General features: G+C 43.2%; 3 protein-coding genes across 7 annotated transcripts in view; 1 reads left to right on the top strand and 2 right to left on the bottom strand.

Moving 5' to 3' along the window:
• SCUBE2 (signal peptide, CUB domain and EGF like domain containing 2) overlaps positions 1 to 11,035 on the bottom strand; it is a 37,886-nt gene extending 26,851 nt beyond the window's left edge. For both annotated transcript variants that reach the window (XM_072339075.1, XM_072339076.1), the window contains exons 1-6: positions 10,936 to 11,035; positions 9,549 to 9,671; positions 8,459 to 8,584; positions 5,637 to 5,771; positions 955 to 1,080; positions 461 to 577 (exon numbers count right to left, since the gene is read on the bottom strand). In XM_072339075.1, the coding sequence (XP_072195176.1) occupies positions 461 to 577; positions 955 to 1,080; positions 5,637 to 5,771; positions 8,459 to 8,584; positions 9,549 to 9,671; positions 10,936 to 11,035 (727 nt within the window). The remainder of the gene's footprint in view (positions 1 to 460; positions 578 to 954; positions 1,081 to 5,636; positions 5,772 to 8,458; positions 8,585 to 9,548; positions 9,672 to 10,935) is intronic.
• On the top strand, positions 9,997 to 13,334 carry LOC140253470 (uncharacterized). Its single transcript, XM_072339077.1, has 3 exons — positions 9,997 to 10,558; positions 10,674 to 10,767; positions 11,641 to 13,334. The coding sequence occupies exons 1-3, from the start codon at positions 10,102 to 10,104 to the stop codon at positions 11,807 to 11,809; spliced, it is 720 nt and encodes a 239-aa protein (XP_072195178.1). The 5' UTR covers positions 9,997 to 10,101; the 3' UTR covers positions 11,810 to 13,334.
• A 1,290-nt stretch (positions 13,335 to 14,624) lies between these two features.
• The window catches only part of DENND5A (DENN domain containing 5A), a 55,258-nt gene continuing 45,307 nt past the window's right edge, over positions 14,625 to 24,575 (bottom strand). For all 4 annotated transcript variants that reach the window (XM_072339073.1, XM_072339071.1, XM_072339070.1 and 1 more), the window contains 6 exons: positions 24,056 to 24,174; positions 22,698 to 22,879; positions 21,824 to 21,906; positions 20,493 to 20,616; positions 19,322 to 19,490; positions 14,625 to 18,618 (listed from right to left, as the gene is read on the bottom strand). In XM_072339073.1, coding sequence (XP_072195174.1) covers positions 18,435 to 18,618; positions 19,322 to 19,490; positions 20,493 to 20,616; positions 21,824 to 21,906; positions 22,698 to 22,879; positions 24,056 to 24,174 — 861 coding nt within the window. In that variant the 3' untranslated portion in view covers positions 14,625 to 18,434. The remainder of the gene's footprint in view (positions 18,619 to 19,321; positions 19,491 to 20,492; positions 20,617 to 21,823; positions 21,907 to 22,697; positions 22,880 to 24,055; positions 24,175 to 24,575) is intronic.

The following is a 24,575-nucleotide window of genomic DNA, read 5'->3' as shown; positions in this document are numbered from 1 at the left end:
TCAACAGGCTACAAAGTCTCCCAGAGACTGGTTTATAGGTCTCAAGTGCTTTCCTCACTGGATAACTGCTTTTCAAAACTTGTCCTTTAATTGAATTCAGAGTTCTGGTTTTAACATATGTACTGCTTTGGTTACACTCTATGGCTCATGCTGTTCAAGAAACTTGATCTGAAAATCCTAGAAAGAAAGGAATCTTCTTTGGTTAGTGACAAGCTTTGTGTTTCAAAGGGACCAGTACTAATTACAGGCTGCAGTAACATGAGGTAGCTACTTACATAGGGAAGCAAAAGTTGCCTGGATCCAACCAGCTCACTCATGCACTAGCAAGTTTTTTAGCTTTGAATTCCTTGACGTTTTCTAGCTCTACTAGTAAGAGGAACATTAGCCATGAACATACAGTCATATCAAACCACTCAAGTTGGTCATCAGCAAATACTACTCCTCTCCTCTACATACTGACCCAGGCAGGTTTTCCCATCCATATGCATGATGTACTTGGGGTGACATCCACAAATAGGCCCATTATCAGCATCATCACATGTATGTTGACAGCCACCATTTCCATGATTGCATGTTACTAGGAAGAAAATATACGTTAGACTTCACAAGTACTTCCAGCATCTTTAAAAGACAGCACCCCATTTTGTCTCCATCTGGCCATCCAATACACCTTCTTATCATGTCCACTTCCTCAAAAAATCTGAGACTCAAACAGTGCACAGTTCTCTTGTGGAGCTGAACTTAGACGATGGTACAACTTCCAAACTACATATTCTTTGGCAAATTATAGATTGGTGCAAAAGTGTCCTGCAAAGCTATTGATTCCGGTTTAGCCATAAAGCAATCTTAAGACGTGTCACACCAGTTTTGCTGTAACACATAAAATCCCACACCACCACAAAGAGAACGCTGTTTACTTCGGAAAACCATAACCATATGCAGAATGTTGCATACAAATGCAGCTTCTCTGGTTCTTGGACAGCTCAAATCCTGGTCGGCATTCACAAGCAACCCCTCCTTTGGGTGTTTCTCTGCAGATGTGGGCACAGCCATGATCTTTATTCATGCAGCTCATGCCTTCTGCAAAACAGACAAAAGCAAGAGCATCAGCATCATCAGCAATTCCGTGTGCAGGCAACAAGCAAATAAGATCAGCCCAACACAGACAGCCATCACTTGCAACTTCTGGGAAGGCTCCACAGCATTAGAGCAAAAAGCATGAGCTTACATACTAGCAAGACAGAAAGTCCAGTCCTACAAAGCCAGTGGCTTCTCCAGCAGTGATCTTTCCTGCGCCCATGTTCTTTGATTGCAAAGACAAAAAGCAGCAGCCCTAGGTTTGTGCAGCATCTACATTCTCGTCTAACACTCTCACCTTATATTTATGTTCATAAAACCTTTAGCAAAAAACACAAGGTAGTTGGTACATGGCATGTTCAAAGCCTAAAGAGAAGTTCTTAGTTCTCGGATTAAAATGAAGGCTCACCAGACACAGGAACATCATAAGATGTCAGACAAATCACAGAATTGTTTGAGTTGGAAGGGACCCTTAAAGGCCATCTAGCCCAACTCCTGTGCAATGAGCAAGGACACCCACAGCTAGGTCAGGTGCTCAGTGCCCCATACAGTCTGAGCTTTTATGTCTCCAGGGATGGGGCATCCACCACCTCTCTGGGCAACCTGTGTCAATGCCTCACTACCATTATTGTAAGAATCATTCTTCTTACATCCAGCTCAAATCTCCCCTTCTTTAGTTTGAAACCATTTCCCCTTGTCCTAACAACAGAACCAGCTAAAAGAGCCTGTCTCCTTCTTTCTTACAGCCTCCCTTTAGATACTGAAAAGTTGCTATCAAGTCTCCTTCATCATTCCCACTCCAATCACTGATTGGCCTACACAGCTGACTCCCAAAGCAATGACCAAACAGTGACCAGACAGACGTGCAAACTCTACCTATGCTGTATGGCAATTTTTTTCTTTATTTCAAGAAAAATTCTCTAAATAATCCCACTGAAGATTATCACACTGTTTTCTATTTCTGCACACCTCACAGTGGGTCACGATTTGGTACCCAGTATCTGCCCAAATTAAAAGCAAGGTGACACCAGTGGCTTTCTTCTTCCTGGTGCACCTCATAAAAACATCACATCATTTTTGACTCTGATAGCTGGGAGCACAGTTTTGCTGAAACCTTCTCTATTGCTACAAAACTGCAGAAGGAATCTCCTAAATGAAAATAAAACCACTGTAATGAAAAGCAGAGGTCAGCTCCTTGTCATTACCCCATTACACTTCAGTTAGGCCCTCGCTCGGCACGCAACCAACTACGGCACCCTTTCTCTGCTAAGAAAGCTTTAAGTAACAATAGAATGGATGTTGCAGAGCCTGGATTATTCTGCTCTACTGGCTTTTTGATTCCTTTCCCACAGTGAGAACCCTTAGAGGTCTAACAAGACAATGACACTTAAATCCTGCAGCACACAGACGCAGCCCAAGGAGCCTACATGAAAGCTGCCATCCATTAAGTGCTGTCATTCAAGAAATGGGACAATCCATGAGACCACAAATTAGCCTCATTAACTCTTGTTTTCATGACATCTCCGTACTTAAACGTGCAGTATAATTTGGTCCATTAACTCAGTGTTGTCAGAAAGCATTAAGAGAATTAGCAGCTTAATTTCTGTTAGCAAAGTTGTCGTTGTTGTTTGGTTTGGAATTTTTTGGTTTTGTCACATCTCCAAGTGGGAAATCTCTCAAGCAGGTACTTCAGTGAACCTCACTGATACCAGACAAATGGTTTAAGTGCTGACCTGGGGATTGCTCATTTCTGAGCTAGCAGAGTTCAATCAGGTCTCCACGGAAAGCTAGAAATGCACTTTCCAAACCAGCACACAATATAATATCAGAGCATAACAAGGTACATGACCAAATCCACCAAAATCTAGCTGATCTGAAAGAGCATTTTATAGAAGAGAAATACACCCACGCTTCCTAGCATTTACTATGGATCTGCTGCAAATTTCCAAAGGTGTAGAAGAGCATATTTTCCACTTGGACCTGTTTTACAAGGATCTATTACAGAAATGTACAACGCCAAGCGCTGTTTGCCTGCAGACTCCATCACAGATGCGCAGTCTTCCAGGTCACAAGGTCACGCTGTTCCAGATCTGTTCTCGTGTCACACTGTGGTCCAGTCCCACACCTTGTACTTCCCAGGCACACAACTTCTCGAGCAGCAGATCTTACCCTGCTGGCACACAAGTCCCTGGGGAAGGAGGAGTCACTGGGCTGCCACAGCCCTAGACTAGGGAACAGAATCCAGAGCCTGCCTGGCCCAGAGGACCACAAGTGAGAGCAGTCCTTTCTGATGGCCTTTAGGATGTTAGCCAGTGGTAAAATCTGTCATAAATATCAATAGCCACTTCAAGATGAACCTTTTTTCTAGTGAAAATTCTATACTTTCCTTCTTTTTTCTATTCCCTAACATGAAAGTTAAACACAAAAACAAGCTACAATGGTACAGCTGTCCTGCCAGACAGAGCAACTGCCTCCCAGTGTAAATCCATTCTCTCACATATTGAGAAATAGCTTGTTCAAAGCAGAAATTCTAGGGGAAAATATGATTTTGCACAACTTCAAGGCAGAGAGTTCAAATGGTTTAAGCAGGGGCCAGGCAGAACCATCACAAACCTCAGAGCATCCCACACACCAGACCAACATGATCATACCAGCTGAAAGTCAACTTAAATGAATTATCAGACTCTCCTCTGGTAGCTACCCGACCTTGAGTTCTGCCTCACAGTCCTGGAATAGGTGACAGGGAACCCAGGAGATACGAACAAATAAACTCAGAAGAGACAGTAAGCCTGAGGCTTCCTAATAACCCTGGTCCTCAGAAGGAATACAGCAGCCTCAAGCCTCTGCATTTCTTCAATCTGCCGTTCACTCATTTTCCAGTATTGCAAACCTCTAAGAAGAGTGTGCACTCTTAACTGAGCTGAGAGACAGGGAAGGAGATACTGACATACGCTGCAGATAAGAAACAGAACTAAATAGGTGGGCTAGGCAGTAGGTGGCAAACATTGACTAGATTGATGCTGTGATGTCTCAAGAGAGAACTAATAAAGGATATGCACTGACAGATAAATATGCAAGGCAGAGACTTAGCAATGAGTGGAAAAGGAGAGAACAAAGTGAGGGGAAGAGATACAGCAATGAGATTTGGCTTACAGCAGACCTGCCCACCCAAGATTAAAAATAGTGGGGAATTCCATGGAGTGCTTCTTCACAGTATTGCAGAAAGGGGCAGAGGGTAAACAGTCACAGAGCTACGGCCTAAAAAAAAAGTAGTTTTAAAAACCAAAACCACCACTTCTGTATTTCGGTATCAAGAATTCAAATTATTATGAAATAATAATTTTATTATGAAATAATAATAATTTAATAATTAATAATTAAATTATTAATTATTAATGACAGGGAATACTACTGCTGTCAGCTCAAGAGAGGGAGTAGAGTATACTCAAGAAGTAACAAATAAAAAGAGTTGGAAGCTTCTCCTCTCTTGGCATCAGACAAGGTGAGGAGTTGAAGCAACTGATCTTCATTCTTGGATTCATCCATCATCTATGCACATAAACATACACCACTGCTAGCAAACACAGAAATGTGAAGGGAAAAGCTCTGTCCTGCCACTGCAGCCTGCTGCTCTGAGCAATGGCCTGAGAAATCACCCTGTATCAGCCAACCTCCATGAGACCAAGTCTGTTACCAGAAAAGCTGATAAAACAAATTCAAACAAGAGATCAATTCAGTTACATCAGATGACAGCCATCTCAATGCACGCATCTCTGGATGGCCATATATGTCTAAAAAGGCTGATCTCCTCAGTATGGGGATTTTTAAAGTGAGATTTGTTTATTCATGCTCAGATTCCTCTTATAGTCATGCCAACGATAAGTCTTAGATTAAAGAAAGCTTTCCAGCCTTAAATACTTCTGAGCAAGATATTCACCATACAGTTCAATGGACAAATCCCTGATCTGAGCAACCACTTTAAAGTATTCCTCAAGGGCATCCAAAATAATTTTGTTCAACCTGATATCTAATTAGACATCCAAGGCTCTCTGATCTCTCAAAGGTCGCTTCATAAAGGTTTTACTCAAAACAAAGAACAGGATTTGAATACCTTTGGGGCTGACAAACTATAAATCTCCTAACTGAAACCTAAACACTATACAGGGAACCTAAAAGGTACCTAGGGGTAATATAGGTACTGGAACCAAAGTGAAAATGGCCAGAGCTCACTGTTCTTCAGTGTGCTGACATTCCCTGTAACAGGATGTAGTTCACCTATGTAATGGAGCATAAAATACACTGGGAACAGTAGTACTGTCTTTAGGAGGTACAACATACAGACATACAGATGGGATCAAAGAGATATAAGGGATGTGAAGTGCCTTCAAAGTCACTTAGAAGATCCTGACACACCGTTCCTTCTAAAAGGAATTAGGACTTCAAGACCCTTCACAGCCTTGAAAAACTCAGACTCAAAGTACTTTTGAAGCTGCTGTAGAGACTGCAGCGAACTTTTGTCAAAACCTCCTGCTTGGAGCCTGGGGGGAGGCAGTCAGTACCTTCTGAGCGGTGGATGCACGTATGCTGGTTGTCACTGAGAAAGAAGCCTTCCTTACAGCGACACTCATAGCTCCCCACTGTGTTGACACAAACATGCTGGCAGCCACCATTGTTGAACATGCATTCATCTGTATCTGAAAGACAGAAAAAAAAGATCAGGTTTATATCTATCCTGTAGCAATCAGAAAAATCCCTTAGGTTGGAATAGACCACGAAGATCCTCCAGTCCAACTTTCCATCCCCACCACGCCCACTAACCACGTCCCTCAGTGCTACATCTGTACGGCTTCTGAACACCTCCACGGATGGCGACTCCACCACCTACCTGGGTAGCCTGTGCCAACGCCTCACCACTCTTTCTAAGAGGAAATATTTCCTAATATCCAATTGGAATCTCTCCAGTGCAACTTAAGGCCATCACCACCAGGCACCTAAGACTATTTTGACCAGTCTGTTGCTCCAGCATCATTGCAAAGTATATTTTTGCTCCTCCTGCTTGCAGTCGGCCCAGTCAGTCACCAGGATGGCCAATCTGACCAACATCAGAGCAGTTTCAGGGCAGTCAGGAGCAAAGTACCAGCACAGCTCCATACTCCATGTAGAACACATGCTTCATCTTGGAGCAGCTGCAGAGTACTACCACTAAGCAACCTAGCATGCTCACATCTAGTCTGAGCATACACGTATCACTCTGTCTCTGCAGGACACAACTTCAGCTTCAAATCCATGCAAGCAGTATAAGGCAGTTCTCAGGAAAAATCCTCATTCTGATGCAAAGGTGGAACAAAATCAAACATCAGCTCCAAAATCAATTTGGCTTAAATATAAAACATGCCTCTTCTTCCCCCTTACCTTCACTTTGGATACAAGTCACACATCACATCATTTCTGACGCTCAGTTTGATCTATTATCCCCAACCTTAGGTCATTAGCTTACCACCAAGGAGCTGTTGTGTTGCCTAATGACAGTCAAGGACAAAAGCCTGTGCCCTGAAAATAGGTTTAATGTCAATTTTAAATTACATAGAATTTCAACAGTACTAGACTATAGAAACACTCTACTTGCAAGACAACCAGGAGAAACAAAGAATAGAAAAACCTTCTGAGCAACAGGATGTTCATCAGAATTCCAGATCTTCCATTTTATCCCTTAATTGCTGCAGACTTTTGTAACCTCTGCCAGTAAAAAACAAATAAATAACTACAAAATCCTATCCCAATTTTCAGAGATGCCAGTTTGGACAGGAAGCAAAAATGCTCAGCATCTGAACAATCCACAAGGCCAAGCATTACTTAGGGAAAGCACTGGTTCCATCTGTAAGTTCCTATGGAATACCACGTTTGCTCTCCGTTCTGTTCATTGTTCCTGTGATAATAGCACAATGTTTTTAATTTAACACTTCGGTATTTCTGGCATAAAACAGCTGCCTCCCAGAAAAAAAATAAATAAATAAATGGGAAAAAAAAGGAGAAGAGAAAGGCTTTTAGTAAGAAGCATAATGCAGCATTACAACAGATTTAATTTCTGCTGAAGGCAGTGAGTTAGCCAATTGGATGCGAAAGAATGTGACCTGCTCATAGCAACAACGGTGGCTGTCATATGCCTATCACAGAGAAGCAGAGTATTCTAGAGCTCTACAGTGATGTGAATGTGCAAACAATCGTGAATAAACAGCCACCATAAGCCTTCAGCACCACGGTTTTGAACTCCAGCAGATGTTTCTGTCTTACAGGCCTTGGAAAGCTTACAAAATATCATCTCTTTCCAACAAGTAATTGTCTATTTGGCTAAAACCCAGGCACACAGCTGAGATCTTCAAAAATGAGGGTGAGAGGGGAACGACCGTGGTGTGAACAAAGTAAATAAACAGATTAAGAGAAGATGTGATCCAATTTGCTGCATGCCAAAATATTTATTTAAAGTTTACATCACATCTCAACAATTGGCTGGTCAGTGGTAAAGACTTCATTGTATGTCAGTGGCATTTTATTTTGGAAAGTCTGCCACGCAACTCCGAGCAGCTTCCCAGCAATGTAACAGGTGGTAGATTTTGGTCAAAGTTATGCCTGTGCCTTGCTGATCCCAAACAAGTCAGTTGAAGCACTTTCTAGAACAGCACCCTTTGGTGCCACTGCAAGAGGCAGCGCGTCAGCTCACATTCAGCCCTCCCTGGTAACCTCATCTGAACTCTGGTGTGTTTACACAAAGGCGCCAGAGAAAAATAAGACGTCCTTCCTAATAAGTTAAAGCATCAGCAGATACTTTGCCTCCCTCTCTGCCTCCTTTAGTGAAATACTTGAGATTTGGCAACTTCATCCTCTGCTCAGCTTACACTCTAACAAAGTCAGTCTGCGGTTCTGCAGCAGGTAAAGCTCAACACAACTCCACTGGAGATTCCAGAGCTTTCCTGTTGTCACCCAGGGATGGTCTGACACCCCCTTGTGATGTGCCATTAACCACTGGGAAATGACCCAGCTAAGCCAGCCATAGTCTTAAAACTATGCTATGGGAGCCAGTTTCCCAAAACTGACGTTGGCATGGAAGTCTTCCAGGGAACATCCATGTGTGGTGTGCTGCAGGAGAGAGGAACTTACCAAACTCCAAAAGAAAGTCAAAAATAAAAACATAAAAGAAGAGAGAGTGTGAGTTGCAGACTTTGTAGGAGGCAATGCTAGTGAGGCTTTGTAAGCCCTAGATCTGCGAGCACCACTCACCACCAGACAAGCTGATGAAGCGTAGCTGATGACCACCACCTCATAGAGATGCAGTTATCGTTACCTTAGCACCCCCAGTCACCACGTTCATGAGCACACTCCTTACCCAGGCAGTTGTGGCCATCGTGAGCCAACATAAAGCCATCATAGCAGGTACAGCGGTAATTTCCAGGGATGTTGAAGCACTCGTGGACGCAGCCTCCATTGAAGTCGTTATCACATTCATCAATGTCTAACGAATAAAGCAAAAGTCAGTATGATGGATGTGTTACAGACACTTTGTGACATGACCACATAAATGTCAACATCAGCTGCTGCCCCAGATTGCCGTTGTCTTGCAAATAGAGCATGTTTAACGTGTCACACGCTGAACGTCCCCAAAACGTGACAAAATACCCTGCAACTGCCATGTGGATTTATTTCACAGCCCAAGGTTTTAAGGCTGCTGATTAAACAACAGGCTAATGGCAAGACCAAGTGACACTGCTAGGCTAAAAGCCATGTCACCGGCTCTTTTTGATTCCGCAATCAAGAAACACAGAAGGTATTCCGACTTTAGGAACATCCTGGAGAATAAGTCATCCTCCTTGTTTTAAGACACATTTCCTTAATTTTCTGTTTTGCCTTAGGAATATTTCATGTTTTCACATGTAACATCACAGTAAATTCTAGTAATCTCATCTTTACAAGGCTGCCTGACAAAGGAATGGCTGAAAGCTCCATCTGAAGGCCTTCTGAACAGTCAGAGGCTGCATTCTGGGCTCCCTGCAGCAGACAGGAGTAAGATGACACCATCAAAGGGTAACAGTACACAAGGGGAAGTCAGAATGCTTGTATCACCAGATCACTGTCATGGCCCATCAGAGCAGAATGCAAGTTGATTGACAGCTCACATGAACACATCATACGGTTATTCTGGGGAACTCTGTGCTGAAGGTCATCACTCGCACCAAAATCTTTCATGTGCTCAAAATCCACGTCTGTTAACACGCATTTGACATGGATAATTCGCTTCAGAACAGCAGTATTCACAAAATATGTGCTACAACGTGGGAGATCACAGCAAATTGCTTACAAAGCCCACATTCTGCCTCTATGCTGCTGGCAGGAAGTGTTTCTCACACGTTCAGGTAGCTCAGAACCTTACAGGAAGGGAGAGAGATGCCTCTGTACACTCAGAGCTGCTGTCACGTTACCTTCACATTTCTTCCCTTCGCCGGTGTAGCCAACCTTGCACATGCACTTGTACAGCTTGGGGGTGTTCTGGCAAATGGCGTCCGGGTGGCAATCATCCAGCCCCAGGGCACACTCATCCACATCTGCAAAGAGACAGCAGGGTCAGGGGGTGCCAGGGGTGGGGAAGGGGGCACACGCCCTGCACACGTTGCAGACCGTGTGGTGTCGGGCTGCAGGCAGGCATGCATGCACGTGTTTGCAGTCGGAGGCGGAAACATGCAGAAACCATCTCTGAGCTTACATGTGTACGCTGGCTGTACCTGGACACCAATGGATCTGTGAGAAACTGGGGTCAGCCTGTGCTGCAGTTATGTACCCATGGATAAATACATCTACGCTGGGAACTCCGTGAGGGTTAGCTGACAGCTCCACAGAGATTCTACAGCGAGCAGAAGGAGCCGTGGCTGTACCTCTGCACGGAGGGATGGAGAACAGGAGGAGCACAGTGATCCTCCTGGGTACCAGACACAGTTGCTGGAGGAGCTCTGACACACCCGTGCCATTGCTCTCAGGATGCCACTGACCTCAAACCGATGGAAGGACTTTACAGAACTGCGATATCCGAGTGGCACCGACCCCGGCGCACTGAAGCACCGACTTACCATTGCACTGACGCGTAAGCTATTATCAGCGCCAATCTTTTTAAATACAAAAGCGGTGTCTGTGAGCAGCCATCAGAGCACGGCACGCCAACATCCGCGTGGGAGCTTCGGGGCAGAGGAAATGGGGAGAGAGAGAAACACGGACAGGAGCAAGTCCTGGGGATGGAGAAGCACAGAGAGAAGGAGGAGAGGAAGAGCCGTCACGGGCAGCAGAGACGTCGGCTCCATTCGGCAGAAGTCAGACGCATACAGGAGGCTTCCAGCAGCCGGCAGAGAGGGAGAGCTGCAGGAGGAGCGCCCGCGCAGCCCACGCAGATTAGAGAGCGGCTGCCGGAGCAGCAGGATGGGCTGCAGAACGGCAGCAGAAGGTGACTCCTTCCGTAGCCAACCGCTTCTAGAGGGGGATCGCTTTCTAGCCGGGAATTTCAGCCAACACCTCTCCCGTTCACAATCACAGCATTCATCTCTCTCTTTCATTTGCAGTCACGGAACACGCCTGTAGGTACCGCGGCGCTGCCAACTTCTGGAAGCGCTCGTTAACCCCTCGCGGAGTCGAGCAGCGCGCAGCGGGGCTCAGGTGCGGGACGCAGCGCACGCACGGGCTGCGACGGCCGCGGGACTCGGCCCCGGGGCGGGGGGTCGGGGAGGGGGACGCACCTGCCCGGTCCGCGGTCCCGGCGCGCACCGACGGGCTCGTTGCAGAGCGCGGCGGCGAGCGAGCGCGGCGTTAACGCGCGGCACTCACCGGGCGGCGGCGGGGCGGCGTGGCCCGGCGCGGGCAGCAGCAGGAGCAGCAGCGGCAGCGCCCGCGCCCCCGCCGCGCTCGGGCGGCCGCCGGACCCCATCGGTGGCGCTGCGGCGGCGGAGGCTGCGGCGCTGCGGTTGCCGCTGCCGGGCGGGTGGAGGCGGCGGAGGGAGGTGCCGCGGGACCGCCTCGCGCCGACAGCGGGCGCGGGGCTGGGCGGGCCTCGTGCGGGGGCCGGGCCGTCCCTCCCGCCCCGGCGGCTCCGCTGCCCCCCGCCCACGTGAAGCCCTCCCAGCACCTGCGGCCGCGCCGCACGCAGGTGTCCGGGCAGCACGCGCCCCTGCGGGAGCCGGAGCCGCTCTCGGAGTCCGCCGCGTCCCGGCTGCGGTGCGCGGAGCCGGGCTGCCCCCAGCCCTGTACCGCCGGGCCGGGCTCCGTGCGCTAACCATTATAACCGCCCGAGCGGCGCTCCGACCGCGGGGGGATGCTCCTTTCCAACCCTCCGTTGTTTTGTTCTGTGGGAAATGCCCTGCTCTGTCTCGCTGTAAGGGCGGTGGATACGCATTAGTAAATCTTCGGAGTGGAACTTTCCCTCAGCCTTTGTCCCCGGTTCCTTAATGGGAGCTATAAATTACCGCTTTCTCGCTGGAGCATCAGGCTTCACTGCGTCTGAAATGATCAAAGTTACTCTCTTTTAAAATCCAGTGAGAAGCGACCCATTGTACAGCGGGACGGTGTCAGCCCCCGTCAGACCCATCCGTATGTGCACAGAGCTCCACGCCGTGCCCCGAGACGTGCCCCCAGCAAGCAAGGAAGGAATGAAGCTTTTCCCCACAGTCTCCACACACTGGTGAGCAAGCAGTTACGTTTGTGATAGGAACACACACACACACACACACACACCTCATAGGAGCCAAGACCATCGAGTCCAGCCCCTGGCTCCATGCAGGACCACCTGGTTACGGTGTCCCTGTGAGCAACTCCCAACATGCAGAGAGCGTTTCCCATTGAAGGATGTGCCCCGCATGCTGCTGCCTTACAGAAAAGCTGTTACACATCCTTAATCGTCCCCTCCAGCTTCCTCCAGGAACTTGACCAACGCTCACCCAGATAAAACTCATCACAAGAAACAATGGCAGACACAACAACCACACAGATAACCAGTAAGAGAAGGCACAGAGAGCCAAAATTCCACACAACCAATGCTTTCAGAGGCACAATAAAAGCAAAGCTGCTCATTTGCTTTTGTAAACTGAAATAAAAAGTGACAGAAATGTTTAGGAATGCCCGAATTAGATCAAAAGACCTCAACACACAGCTCGGAAAACAAACAGGAACCGTTTTAGATTTATCTTAGTTAATCAAACCATTTTTCAGTACGTAAATCTCAAAGTGCTTTGTGAAGGATCTCGGCTATAATTAACGTGTAACGCTCATTTGTTTATGAGGAAGGATTGCCATTAAAGTCTCTCTTTGAAGACACAAACCAGACTGAAGCTCAGACCCAACTCGGATGTCTCCCTGCAGCCCTTTTTAACTATTTCCGTTCAGCCGCAGTCACAGGGATGGCGTGCTGACTACAAAGCTCCGTAAGGGCAGAGCATGGCTCAGAACAGATGAAGCTGACCCTGACGAACTGAAGAGTGTTGAGCAGGAATAAAAACAAACTTAGCAGGAGCAGTTTAACTAGGGCAGACTCCAAACAGCGCTGTGATTTGGCAGTAGTTAAAAAAAAATAGCCAGCATCAAAGAATTTTAGAGAGGAAAATAGCTACAAGTACCTCTTCCCAAGCAGCACAGGTAGCAGGGTACCTTTGTACATCACGCAGCGATCCTACCATCAGCAGCAATCTCCTCGAGGCACCTCGCAGCCTTCCAGCCTAAGCTGTCTCAGCCTCCTGCACACAGCAGTTCCACCCGGATGCTTAAGGCAGAGAGATGCTGAAGTTTTACTTTTGGAAAAGGCTCGTACATCCGAAAATGTTCCTGCTTCTTCCCGTGGTACTAATGCATGCGCTGTGATTTTGCCAGCACTGCTCATTGCAAACCTCCTCTGACCATCGGGACTGTCACAAACACTGTGTGCTGCTCCAAGGAAGCTCTTCCATACAGTCATACCCAACTGCGTGGAGAGAGTTGAATGCGTTTCTCTGAGAGCTGGGGATAAAACCACTAACCCACGTGTTTTCATGTATATAACATCTCAGAGCTTTCAAGACCTCCTTGTCTCCACAGGTACACCAGGCTGTCACACCAGGCTCTGAACAGTTGCTGTCCTTTCGGATGAATCACTGACTTTTGCACTTAGGCTTTCCATGTGCCTAGGCGTTTTTACAAGCTACTGCTCACACTGTGGAGATCTACAACAATAACATGGCTCCAGCAGTCAGCACTGGGCTGTGCAGGTTAACAGTGGGTTTCAGTGAGAGGGGCCTACGCACAGCCTACCTCAGAGACAGGCAGGCTGGGAGGGCCATGGGCACCATCTTGTCCAGCCCCCACAGAAGCAGGATGCACTGGAAATCACATTTTGGGTGAAGCAAGAGATGAAGGTGGGTAAAGCTGACTTTGCTCTCCATGCTTCTCATGTAACAGGCACATAAGGCTCCCAGTACATAGGCAGCAGAAGCACTATAGGCTACAGGAGCATAACATGTGAGTTCCTCTCCTGGTTCTATAGGCTACAGAAGCATAACAAGAAGTGAGTTCCTCTCCCGCTTGTTTACTGGTCCACTCAAAACCTAGAAACTAGATGTAATAAACAGTAAGACATGCAGAACCGGTTTTTAGGAGAGATAAGCTGAGCACTATCTAATGAACGCAGATTAGAGGACTCCACTAGTATGTGCTTCAAATCATGCTAAAAAGCAAATGAAAGAGAAGGGAGCATTCTTTTGCCTCTATTTCAGCACACCCTTCACCCAGGAATTCCAGCCCTGGAACTGCCACATTAGATCTTATCCTAGGAAGAAATGAAGTGAAAAAGGCGAGAAAAAGGCAACATGGGCACACTTCTGCAACAGATGCAGCAGCGATCAGTCTCAGAGATTGAGGACAGTGCTACTTTCCTCACTTAACCTTGTAGCTGAAGCATCATGTAACACCATTTCCAACAATTTCTGCTTTTCCTTATGTACCCTCACATAGAAAGATTGAGCACACGGTACATACAGGAGACTGACTTTTTTCCAGAACTTAGAATTCTGAGACTTCCACCAGACTTGGTTGAGTATCAGGATCAGAACTTATTCTAAGGTAGGAGAAAAGCCTATACAGCAGTGCCTGCGTGCGTATGTACTCACAGACACTCTCCCAAAGATCTACATTAGTCCCTCTGGCCCTGTCTTCCCTGTTCCCCAGTTACTTAGTAGGCATCTCTTCCCCAGTCATCATGTCTCAGGGACAGCTGCTTGCAGGAATGCTACACCGGAGCAGGGAGGAGGCTGGCTCCATTTGGCTGAACAGATCAAATACAAAGCAGTACAAAACAGAACAACAACAACAAAGAGCATAATATCATGTACTTAGTTGCTACAGCATGAACAGCTAATGAAAGTTGGGCTTCTAATGAACTTCACCTTAAATCAGACATCCAAATGGCATACATACCTTCATTCAGGCAAAAAGGAAAGAGACGATCAACTACACTGCATTAAGAGGCTTTTAAGAATAGCACATTAATGCTATTTCTCATGTTAGAAGAGAAATTTTATTGCAATTCAGCAACTGTAAAACTGTCGTGTATGTCCAATTCACATTTAATGTCCAATGGATTCAAATGTCACAGGAAAAATAAAAAAGAACAGTACCTGGTTTTGCCATCATAATGTAAACTTCAACACCCACCATTTAAAAAAGAAAAGTCAATGATTTCCCCACTTAGTAAAATATACGGTTTATAAGGTATTGATGCTTCCTCTAACAGCCGATCTAAAGGTATAAAATAATTTACAAAGATGAGAAGTACATCTACAGTATCTTCAAGTATTTTCAAGTATCCTATAGCATCTTGCACTATGGACAACAATCTTCTGACAATATACAGAAAAAGTTAACTCTGAATTTCACTGCAGAAACAAAACCTTAACATGTTCGTGAATCCGGAACACATCAAAAGATGGATCTTCCACAATCAGCAGGGCCCATTTTAACAATCTGGGTTTTTAAAATGGAAAAAAAAATCTTCAGTTCACGAGTACGTTTTTAACCACAGGTGGTTAATTTTATGGCAGATAAAGGTGCTTTTTGTATAAACTTACTGTATTTCAAATGAGTCTTTATTAATTTGCCTTTTATCCTTGTATTAAGTATCACATCAACTCTGATAGCATTAATCAAACAAATAATTTATAGGAGATAGCCTGTTTTTTCCTCAGATCAGGTATCAGCCTGCAAACATGTTTGGCCAATGTAGTGCTATGCATTTACTGCAATAGGAACTACTTACTTTTTATCATTATATTTCTGTATCTACAGAATGTGTGCTCTAATGTGACTCTCGGTGCTGAGTTAAAAAACATTATCTGTTTCCCAATAACTGCAATAATAACCATCAGCATAGCCACATGAACTCACACCTACCAAGCCTGAATTCTCATTTTAGAACAGTAACAGCAAATAATTACAGTTACATCACACTACAGCTCATTTCTGAGCCAAAAAAAAAAAAAACCAAAAAAACCCAAAAACAAAACAACCACAAAACTGCAATGCTACTTTAAGGAAGGGAGATGGATTTTACATAGTTAAAGGGTAGAAGACTGTGACTACATCATTTGCTTTATATAAGTGTTTTCCAATTGAGCAAAATGGCATGGAAGGAACAAACGCTGGATCCAAATGTAATTCTGTAGGGCTGATGCTACGTCAATGAGAGCAGTAGCTTTGCTTGGGGCAAACGCTGAAGAGCAATAAGGATTATGGCTGCGACTACGGACTGAATCGCACAGAGCAGAGATGCCAGCCAAGTCTCTTCCCAAAACTTGAACCCAGGCTATATTCAATGTCTCAGTCTTCCTTGGCATCCATTAAAGACTACAGCAAAAAGTGCTTTGTATCTTAATGGGATTAGGCTATTCATCTCCATGAGGAAGAATCTATCATAAAATGGTCTCTCCTTCAAAAATAAATTGAGGAGACAGGATGATGATCTCTTTCATCTGAACATTTAGCACACAGGATACTGTCACTGGTGGACCGTTTCAGTTCCATGTGCTATACAAAGAACGCCCACCACCTGGGAACCAGCAAACCCTGACCTGTGTCCACTCTAGGTATCTCGCTCTTGTAACGAGGCCAAAAAGACGAGGCCATTAGACGGGCCACATTAGATGAGCAAATGCAAGCAAATAAATAAAAACGTTAGTTCAAGGTTAACTACCTCATGTAAGAGAAAATCAATCCACACTTTGCTCTAAGATACAGATACGGTTTTAACAGATCAACTCAAATGATACAATCAAAATGGTTAATCCAACCCTCTTTTCATACAGACGTATCCACTGTGAAATATACAGGCCTAGTAAAACCATTTTTAAATAGAGCTGAAAGCACTGCAGGGTTTGTTTTTTGTTTTATACTATCTTTACTATATAAATAAGCAATGTGGGGTGAGTACAGAAAGATTCTCCCAAAATATTAAGTTGAATACATGAAATTCTCAGAATAAAGTACTTGTTATTTTTTTGCCCTTCCGAGACTGAAAAAAATGCACACAGAAAATCCTTGTGTGAAATGCTGCTGCAAGCCCCAGGCTGAAAGAATTCACACCCACCCAGCCTGAGGAGTGGCTTGAATATTGCCCTTGCACCTTTCTAATGCTATCATTCAATCAAAGCAGAACTCTGCTCTGATTTAAAACATAAAAATAGTAATTAAAAAAATAGTAGTGATAAAGTAACATCTCCATTTGATTATGAAATAAATAGGACAAAAGTAAAAATACTCAACAATTTAATACATGTGCTATGCTTATAAATTATGGAAATAAAACTAACACAAGATGTCACTAATCTGAAGGTAAAGAAAAGCTACTACAACAATGGATGATCCAAAAAACTTGGACTCTGCTTCTCCAGAGAGAGACAATACTGAGAGAAGTTTATACAGTGGAGACCTCTTAAATACATAGCCCTGAATTTCTGTGCAGTAATTTGTGGTGCTGATAAATCAGCCTGTTAATTCACATACTCACTTCAAAGAGATTTTTATCAGAGGATTCAAATGAACGGCGCTGCCTTTTAGGCATTTGCCAATTTCCAGCTCTTCAATAAATTAAACCTTCAAAATGTTTGTTTTATCACAGAATTGGACTAAGTTTTTCTGCTAAAAACAAAAGCATCCCAAATGAAGCTGACGGTGACAAGACACATCCATGCAACACAGAAAGAAAGAATGTACTACTCACTGTCTTTTTGGACCAATTAATAAATCTTGATTTCTTGAAAGGATTGCAGTTGTTATTCTGCAGGGGTACGAACATCTTTCTTTAATCATCTAGCATTTGGGAAACCCACGTCCCTCTTTATTAGCAGTTAAGAGAGTTACCAGCAGCAACTACATGCCAAACTTCAAAAGGCTGGTTCAAGTGGAAGCATTTTTTGCACCATAAACACATGATTCCAGGTTTTCGATTTAAGTGGGCTGCACTGTAAATTCTGAATTGCAACATAACAAAGCCAGTTGTATCATAGATTATTATTATTTTTTTAAGACAAACTTACAACACAACAGTAGGTTAAATAAATAAAAAACATCAGTTAAAAACACGCTTCACTTCTTTTGTGCAATCGTGTACCAATATGAAAAATATTAATCCAATCTCTGCACAATTCGTGGTTGAGTCTCCTGGAATTCTCTAAAAATAATACTGATAACAAAAATAAAGGAAAACGTGATTTGTTGACAAGTCAGTGCTTTGGAGCTATTAAAAAGCACACATGAGGATTTGTAGTTCCCTTGCAGCAGAACAGTGACCCAACACGTTAAAAATCAAACATTGGTAATAATGTTAATATATAAAATATTAGTTTAAAAACTATAGAATGACCTTTCTCAGCAGAAATGGAGTGTATACATTGAGCTCTATGACATACAGCATATCTGAAGGCAAGTTCACAGAATGCTGAAAGGCTCACCGCACCTTTTCTATGGCAAGGAAATACTGCAGCTTTAAAATAAGCTGCACAATACTCATCTCTATCTCTTTCACATGAAAGTGTGTAAAAAGCAAATCAGCAAATAAACTCTAAAATAGATTTATACCAAAATCCTCTTTTTTACATTGAGTTTACAGCTTCTATCCATTTGCCTGTACTATTATTGGAGTTTCCTTCAAGAAAAGTCCACGTTGCATTTTAGGGCCATGAACAAGTTCACGATACAATGTACTGGCAGACAGAACTTTTGCATACTAACGAGATCCACTCCTTGTTGCTTTTCTTTTTTGTTGGTGGTGTTTTAAACACAGTTTTTGTTGTTGTTGTTTGTGGGACAAGAGGTCAAATATCGATTCCTTTGACAAGAGATGCCTCCAGCGTAATGTTGAACTCCTGTAAGGTCTGCAGCACTCGAATCAAAGAATTCACAAGAGTATGATCTTTAATCAGTGCTATGTCTTCATACATCTGTGCTGTGATTGGGCAGTCTGCGAGCAAGGCGATCCAGTGATGCAAAAGGTGGTCTCTGACATATAGAGCAATATAGAAACAAAAATAAAAATAAAGCAAAGTTAATTTCTCATATTTATTTATTTATTTATTTATTGTTCCTCGCCTTCCAAATTGATTTATCACTTTCTCCACATATTATTATAAGGTGGGGAAAGGGGGAGTAACTGCCTGGCTCTTGTTTAAACAGGGGACATCCTCATGCAAAACAAGCACCTCTAGACTTTCTACTCTTCATTCCAAAAGATATGGTTTCCAGCAATCTGGAAGTTCCAAGCAAGCCCACTGCCACTGGCCTGCTCCATTGCCTTTTAGTCAAGACGTTTCCTAGATAGCCCCAGCTCTTCTCATAACCATCTCTGTAATGAGCAGAAGGAAATTCACACAGCCAAGAACTGAAGAAGCCTCGCTGAGTGATGGTTTCCTGCTTTCATCTTCCAACCTTGACAGCTAGGACAGGCAGGCTACTTACACTGGCCTGTTGCCCTTCTATCATGGCTCAAGTTGCCCAACTCTTCAATATTCATTTGTGTATCTATGATTTCCTGTACTTCACGTACCTCAGAACTCAGGGTTTAGTTGACTCTTCTTTGGTTACAAAGTACTTTAGAAGTAATAACCAAAATGCAAAACCCAGCACTTATGTGGCTTTACCTGACTAATATACAACATCCTTTTCATTTTATTAAAATATTATTTTTAAAAAAGTTTCTTCATACCTGGCTCCAAGACACACCAGCATCTGAAACTTGCCATCCTTCCCAATGTTTCTAGGAGTGTTGTTGATAGCAGTGATAAAGCGACAGAAGTTCCTGGCTCTTGTCTGCCAATTCTCTTCTGGGACCATTTCATTCTGTTCAAGGGTCTCATAATACGTTTGTGCTTTTTCTTAAAAAGAATGGTGGGAGATAATGAGTTTCATCAGCGTACACGGCATCATAAAATAGCTCCAGTGCTTGGAATAACATAATTAGGCACATGGCCCTCACATTTAGATGATCATACTTAAAAATACCTCACTGTATGATGCTTTCCCCATAAGCCTGCTTACAAATCCAGAATGCTGCCCAATGCCCACATCTGAGAAGTAGCAAATCAGCACAAGTACCGGGGTCACAGAGGGTACAATGAATCTAAGCCTCCGAGATTGAAAAGCCTGTCCTTGAATTTCCTGGGTGATTATGTCCAAGCATTGTTGGTTTGTTGTTTTTTGTTAATTTTTTTCCTGTGTGATTTGAGTCTGTGTTCCTCATGTGTAAAACTGGAATTCTACTTCCTTTCCCCTGAACAGTGCTAACACGGGTCTAGCGTCTACTGAATTTTGAAGGGCTGAAGTAATGATACAAGGAGGAGACTGATGTTAGAACACCTACGCAAAACACAGAAATACTATTTAAAGCAACTTCTTCTCTGTGTATTCAGTTGACTTATTCAGTTGTATGGCAAAGGAATTAGACCGCTGTTCAAAAAAAACGTGTATGCTTATAAACCCCTTATTACAACATCCAGCAGGACAACAGCACAAGAATGATGACTCAATCTCTTAAGAGTGTGACTTATTGCTTTAAGCAATGCTGTACTGTGTGACCATATGCCAATTCCCCACCCCACTGAAAACATACACACGAGGGAATCTTGTTTTACACTACCAGTACTAGAAAGACAGATGACAATTACAGTGCAAGTACAGTGTCAACTCTGGCAGAAAACAGATGCTTTCTTCTTTCAACAATACAAGGACATAAGAGCTCTTACAGCAACTCAGCTGCAGAGGTGCCTCTGACAAGTACACTGTTCACACCAGCTGAGACACAGTGGCAGTGATAAGGAACACAGATGTGTATGTTTCAAAGGTATAAACAGATTCTGGTATAATTTTCTCACACTTACCTAAGAAGTCCCAAATAAAGACGTTTTTGAAGAGCCTGGGTGATTTAAATCCATGTTGAAATACTTGCTCAAGAGCTGAAACAAGTCCACTTTCTCCACACAGCAAGAGCGTCAGACTGCCTCTCTGCCAAGCACACACAGCACTTAACTCAGTTTGGCAGTTTAGAGACAGAAGGATTACATGTGTTTATTAATCCAGGTTTTAAATAAATAGACACTCAAAAGATACAGTATACTGTCAAACAACAACCCCAGACAGGATGGCTCATTTCTCACAAGTCCTCAGCATTCCAAAATGCACTGACCTTCTTAAGAACAAAGACAGCCATCTCAGGGCCTCACCATGTTCAAATGAAGATGCAAAAAGGTAAAAATGAAGTCCAATGTAAAAGTTTTACATACAGTAATGACTGGTGTACAGGAAATTAAGGAAATGTTTTCCTCTTTTGCTAAGCAATAAAGATCATCCGTCCATTGTCTCAGGTGCCTCAGACTTTCAAGAAAAGCTGCAACTAAAGCAATTTTTAAACCTTAGGAAATAATAATTCTCCTTTAGAACATCATGGTAAATTGTTTGCAAAGCCAATGTACGACCACTTGGGATTAGTGTGTAGATATAATCAATCATAACTACACTGAATATGAATTTGCTGCGCTAGTTGAACTTAGGAAATGTATGCACAGAACAAATGGAAAGATCCACATGCAAAGATTAATAAGGTCCAAGGGATATGCATATGGTAGCCAGCATGTACTGCTACTTCTCAGAAAAGATGGACTCCAGCTCTTCAAGAAAGGCACATTTTTCAAGCTTGTATCCAGAAACATCTTGCTGTGCCAGCTGAAGTAATTACATAGACAACTTAAAAGTGTAAAAGTCTTTGAAAGCATTTCTGGTGTTATTCTTTGGCATTTCTTGGTTTGGTTTAGTTTGCTTTAAATGGTCCATGGGCTTTCATGTTATAAGTAGCCAATATAATGCAAAAGAGATTTAAGAAGCCTTCTTGGCAGTCAATGCAGATGAAAAAATGTCTTTTAACCCAGACTGAAGCCAACATCCCTGACAGTGGTACAGGTAGAATCTCAGGCAGAATATCCATTCAACTTCAGATACCAGAATATTACATTTAATTAACAGAATGTTCCAGATAGCAGCAAAAATCACACTATTCCAACAACTTCATTTCAGCATCCCATTTTTGCTCTACTTAAGAAATTTTCAAGCAAAGATGGCTGTTCGTTCAATTTAGATTTTTTTTGTACTGTATATTCTCAAACAATAGCATGAGTTTAAAGACAAGAGTGCCACTACACAGACGACAACTCCTCACCTCTTTTTCTGGCTTGTGAAAATGCTTAACAATGCCATTGACAGCTTCACCAATAGCTTCTTGTATCTGACCAGTATTTAACTCTGCAAAACACAAAAATATTTCCCATTGCTTTAGAAACACTTCAAAAATTAAACCTGTGCATGATGGATACGTGTATATCACAAAAAAGAAGATATGTGAACCAACACAACCTATGCTGCTAGAGATAAGGTGCTGGTTTATTGGCAATGGAAATCCAACTCTACTTTTATTTAATGTGGAAGAAGTAGAAGTGGAGATATATATATATATATATATCAAAATTGTAACTATGGTGTTTCAACACAACAGATGGAAATGGTAGTCATGTATTATATGAATTTTCAGACCAGAGCCCAAAGATGAAAAATGGAAATGATATTTGATTTTGACCACAAGCATCTTGGAAATACATCCTGTGATGGTTTTCTGTAAACCCAAGCATGCCTGGGTGCAAAATAACCAACTTGTCAGGAGGAAAATGAAAGCAGAAAAACAACAGAAAACTGATATTCATGAATAGAAACAACTAACGGACTTTCTCGACCATGAAGTACATGACAACAAATTTCCATATTCCTCCATAGCACTCACTTCACAAAGGAAGGACAATATAGAAAATACCAGCAAGCAGCTGAGGAGAAGGAGTCCAGAGTCACCTGGACTTGGAATTTGAGTGCCTAAAATCCTGAGCAACCTGCTCTGTCTCAGAAGTTAGCCAGACTCAGAGCAGATCAACTGTGCTAAGTGAGTTTCACAGGTCCTGACCAAGAAGAAAATCTCCAGTTCTGCTTGCAAGCAGCTTTCTACAAGTAGCAATGCAGGACCTTACAAGGCAATCCCCAACACTCACTTGGCTTATTGTTTGGTGATATAGTCACCAATCTTCTGATCATGCTCGGTGACTGCTGCAAAGGAGGGGTTCGACACTGCCGCTCATCAACCTCAGTGTTGGATGTCAGCAGCTCTCCCACCAGGACTCTCTCTAAGCTTCCATCATCCATTCCCTTTCCAAGCCATCTTCCACAGGGAAACCTGAGAACAAAGAGCAGATATTTGGATCGAGTCTGTCAATCGAGATTCAATTCCACGCCAAAGACTTTCAACTGCAATTGCACAAAATCCAAATTCTGCTACGATTATTATTAGAAATACTCCACTCATCTAACAACAAACAAACAAATTATTTGATCCGGCTTTTGCCAGCAGGGGGAGCAAAAGTAAAACAGTTTTTCTGCTCCGGGTTCATCATAAATTTGGCACTAGACAACCTGCAAAGCAACAGTGGCAGAATTTGCCTCATGTCTTACATGCAGCACATGATCTGGGGGCTGCAGAGGGAAGAAAGAGAAGACCCATTACCAAGAACTGATGGGTAGCAAATACAGCTATGCTTTTACTGAATACTTAACACAGCAGGCAAGCTACAAAAAAAAAAAACAAACCAAAAACATATATGGATGTACCAGAACACCAACACATGTATTGAAATTGGGATACCAAGAAAGCACTTGTGCTCACTAGCTCATCAGCACTTTCTGAGAACCAGTGTTTATGTCTGTTTAACTAGCCCAATCAGAAAACTGAATGGCATCCAAAAATATAATCTTGCCTCTTTGTTTAATCACAAATAAGCTCTCATGAAGAACTGAGTGGACCTATCCACCATTTTCTCCTCAACATGAGCCTGACAGTTTCTCTAAACAAAGGACAAGGCATCAAACCATGCTGCACTTAAAACAAATGAGTTTAAATCCCTACTGCAAATTTTGTTCCCTTACTTTCACTGTGCAAACACTCATTAGCCACTGTGTTACAGCTTGTGTTCAAAAACCTTCTTCTCTAACAATTAGAGAGCTCAACTTTAATTCAAAACACCACCCATGTTTGGTAAGCAGCAAGCTGTAACTTGCTATTTCTCCCTTAGGCTCAAGGCACGTTCTTTTAAAGATGCACAGCAGTGAACTCATCTTCTCTACCAATGCTTGGAGGGTAGGCAAGAGCATGTGCAAACTGAAAACTCTGTTTAATTTTGTAAGAGTCATGATTTGTTTAATGCCAGAAGCTAAATGACCTTTATACATCTTCAGGTAGAAGCTTCTGTAGATGGAGTCCCAGGAGATAAGACCTTTCTAAGCAAACAAGCCCTTCTATGCCACCTTCCTGCATAAATTCTACTTACCCAACAGAAAATGTCAGCATGATACTTACTTGTAAGTATGCCCTGTTATTTCATTTCTGACCATAACATACTCCACTAGCCACTTGGCATACAGCCCTGAATTATCATGTCCTATTTGCACTGTGGTCAGTTTTCCCAAGTTCTGGCACTGCAAATTAAACAAAGAACCAGTCAGAATAAACAGAAGGAGAGAGCGGTATGTTGGATAAGTAAACTACTGGAGAACACGCTGAGATGTGCCATCAGAAACATGACTCTCCTTTTCTGACTGAATGACTGATTCTGAGCTTTTTAAGGATCAGCTGCTTTATTTTTGTTCATTGTTGCATCGTTGTGTTTAGTTTTTTTAATACTGTTTTGATCAGCAGAAAGGGTACGGGATAAACTACATCTTTTCAGAAATCTTATCTATCAATACAGTAAGGAATCATCAGTCATTTTCTCTGAACATGATATTATCTACAGATAAAATCTGCTATGTACAGGCACAGGAGGCATATGTGACTAACCACATACAGACCACAGACATGAAAAGTACACTAGGATGAT

This window comes from Excalfactoria chinensis, chromosome 5, assembly GCF_039878825.1.
Source record: "Excalfactoria chinensis isolate bCotChi1 chromosome 5, bCotChi1.hap2, whole genome shotgun sequence".
Taxonomy (NCBI): domain Eukaryota; kingdom Metazoa; phylum Chordata; class Aves; order Galliformes; family Phasianidae; genus Excalfactoria; species Excalfactoria chinensis.
Note: the sequence above shows the minus strand (reverse complement) of the source record. Positions and strands in the feature narration are given on the sequence as shown.

Coding starts and splice junctions, on each gene's coding strand:
- LOC140253470 (XM_072339077.1), top strand. CDS start 10,102: ATGCCACTGACCTCAAACCGATGGAAGGACTTTACAGAACTGCGATAT. Junction 10,559..10,673: donor CTGCAGAACGGCAGCAGAAG/GTGACTCCTTCC, acceptor TTTCATTTGCAG/TCACGGAACACGCCTGTAGG. Junction 10,768..11,640: donor CAGCGCGCAGCGGGGCTCAG/GTGCGGGACGCA, acceptor TTTAAAATCCAG/TGAGAAGCGACCCATTGTAC.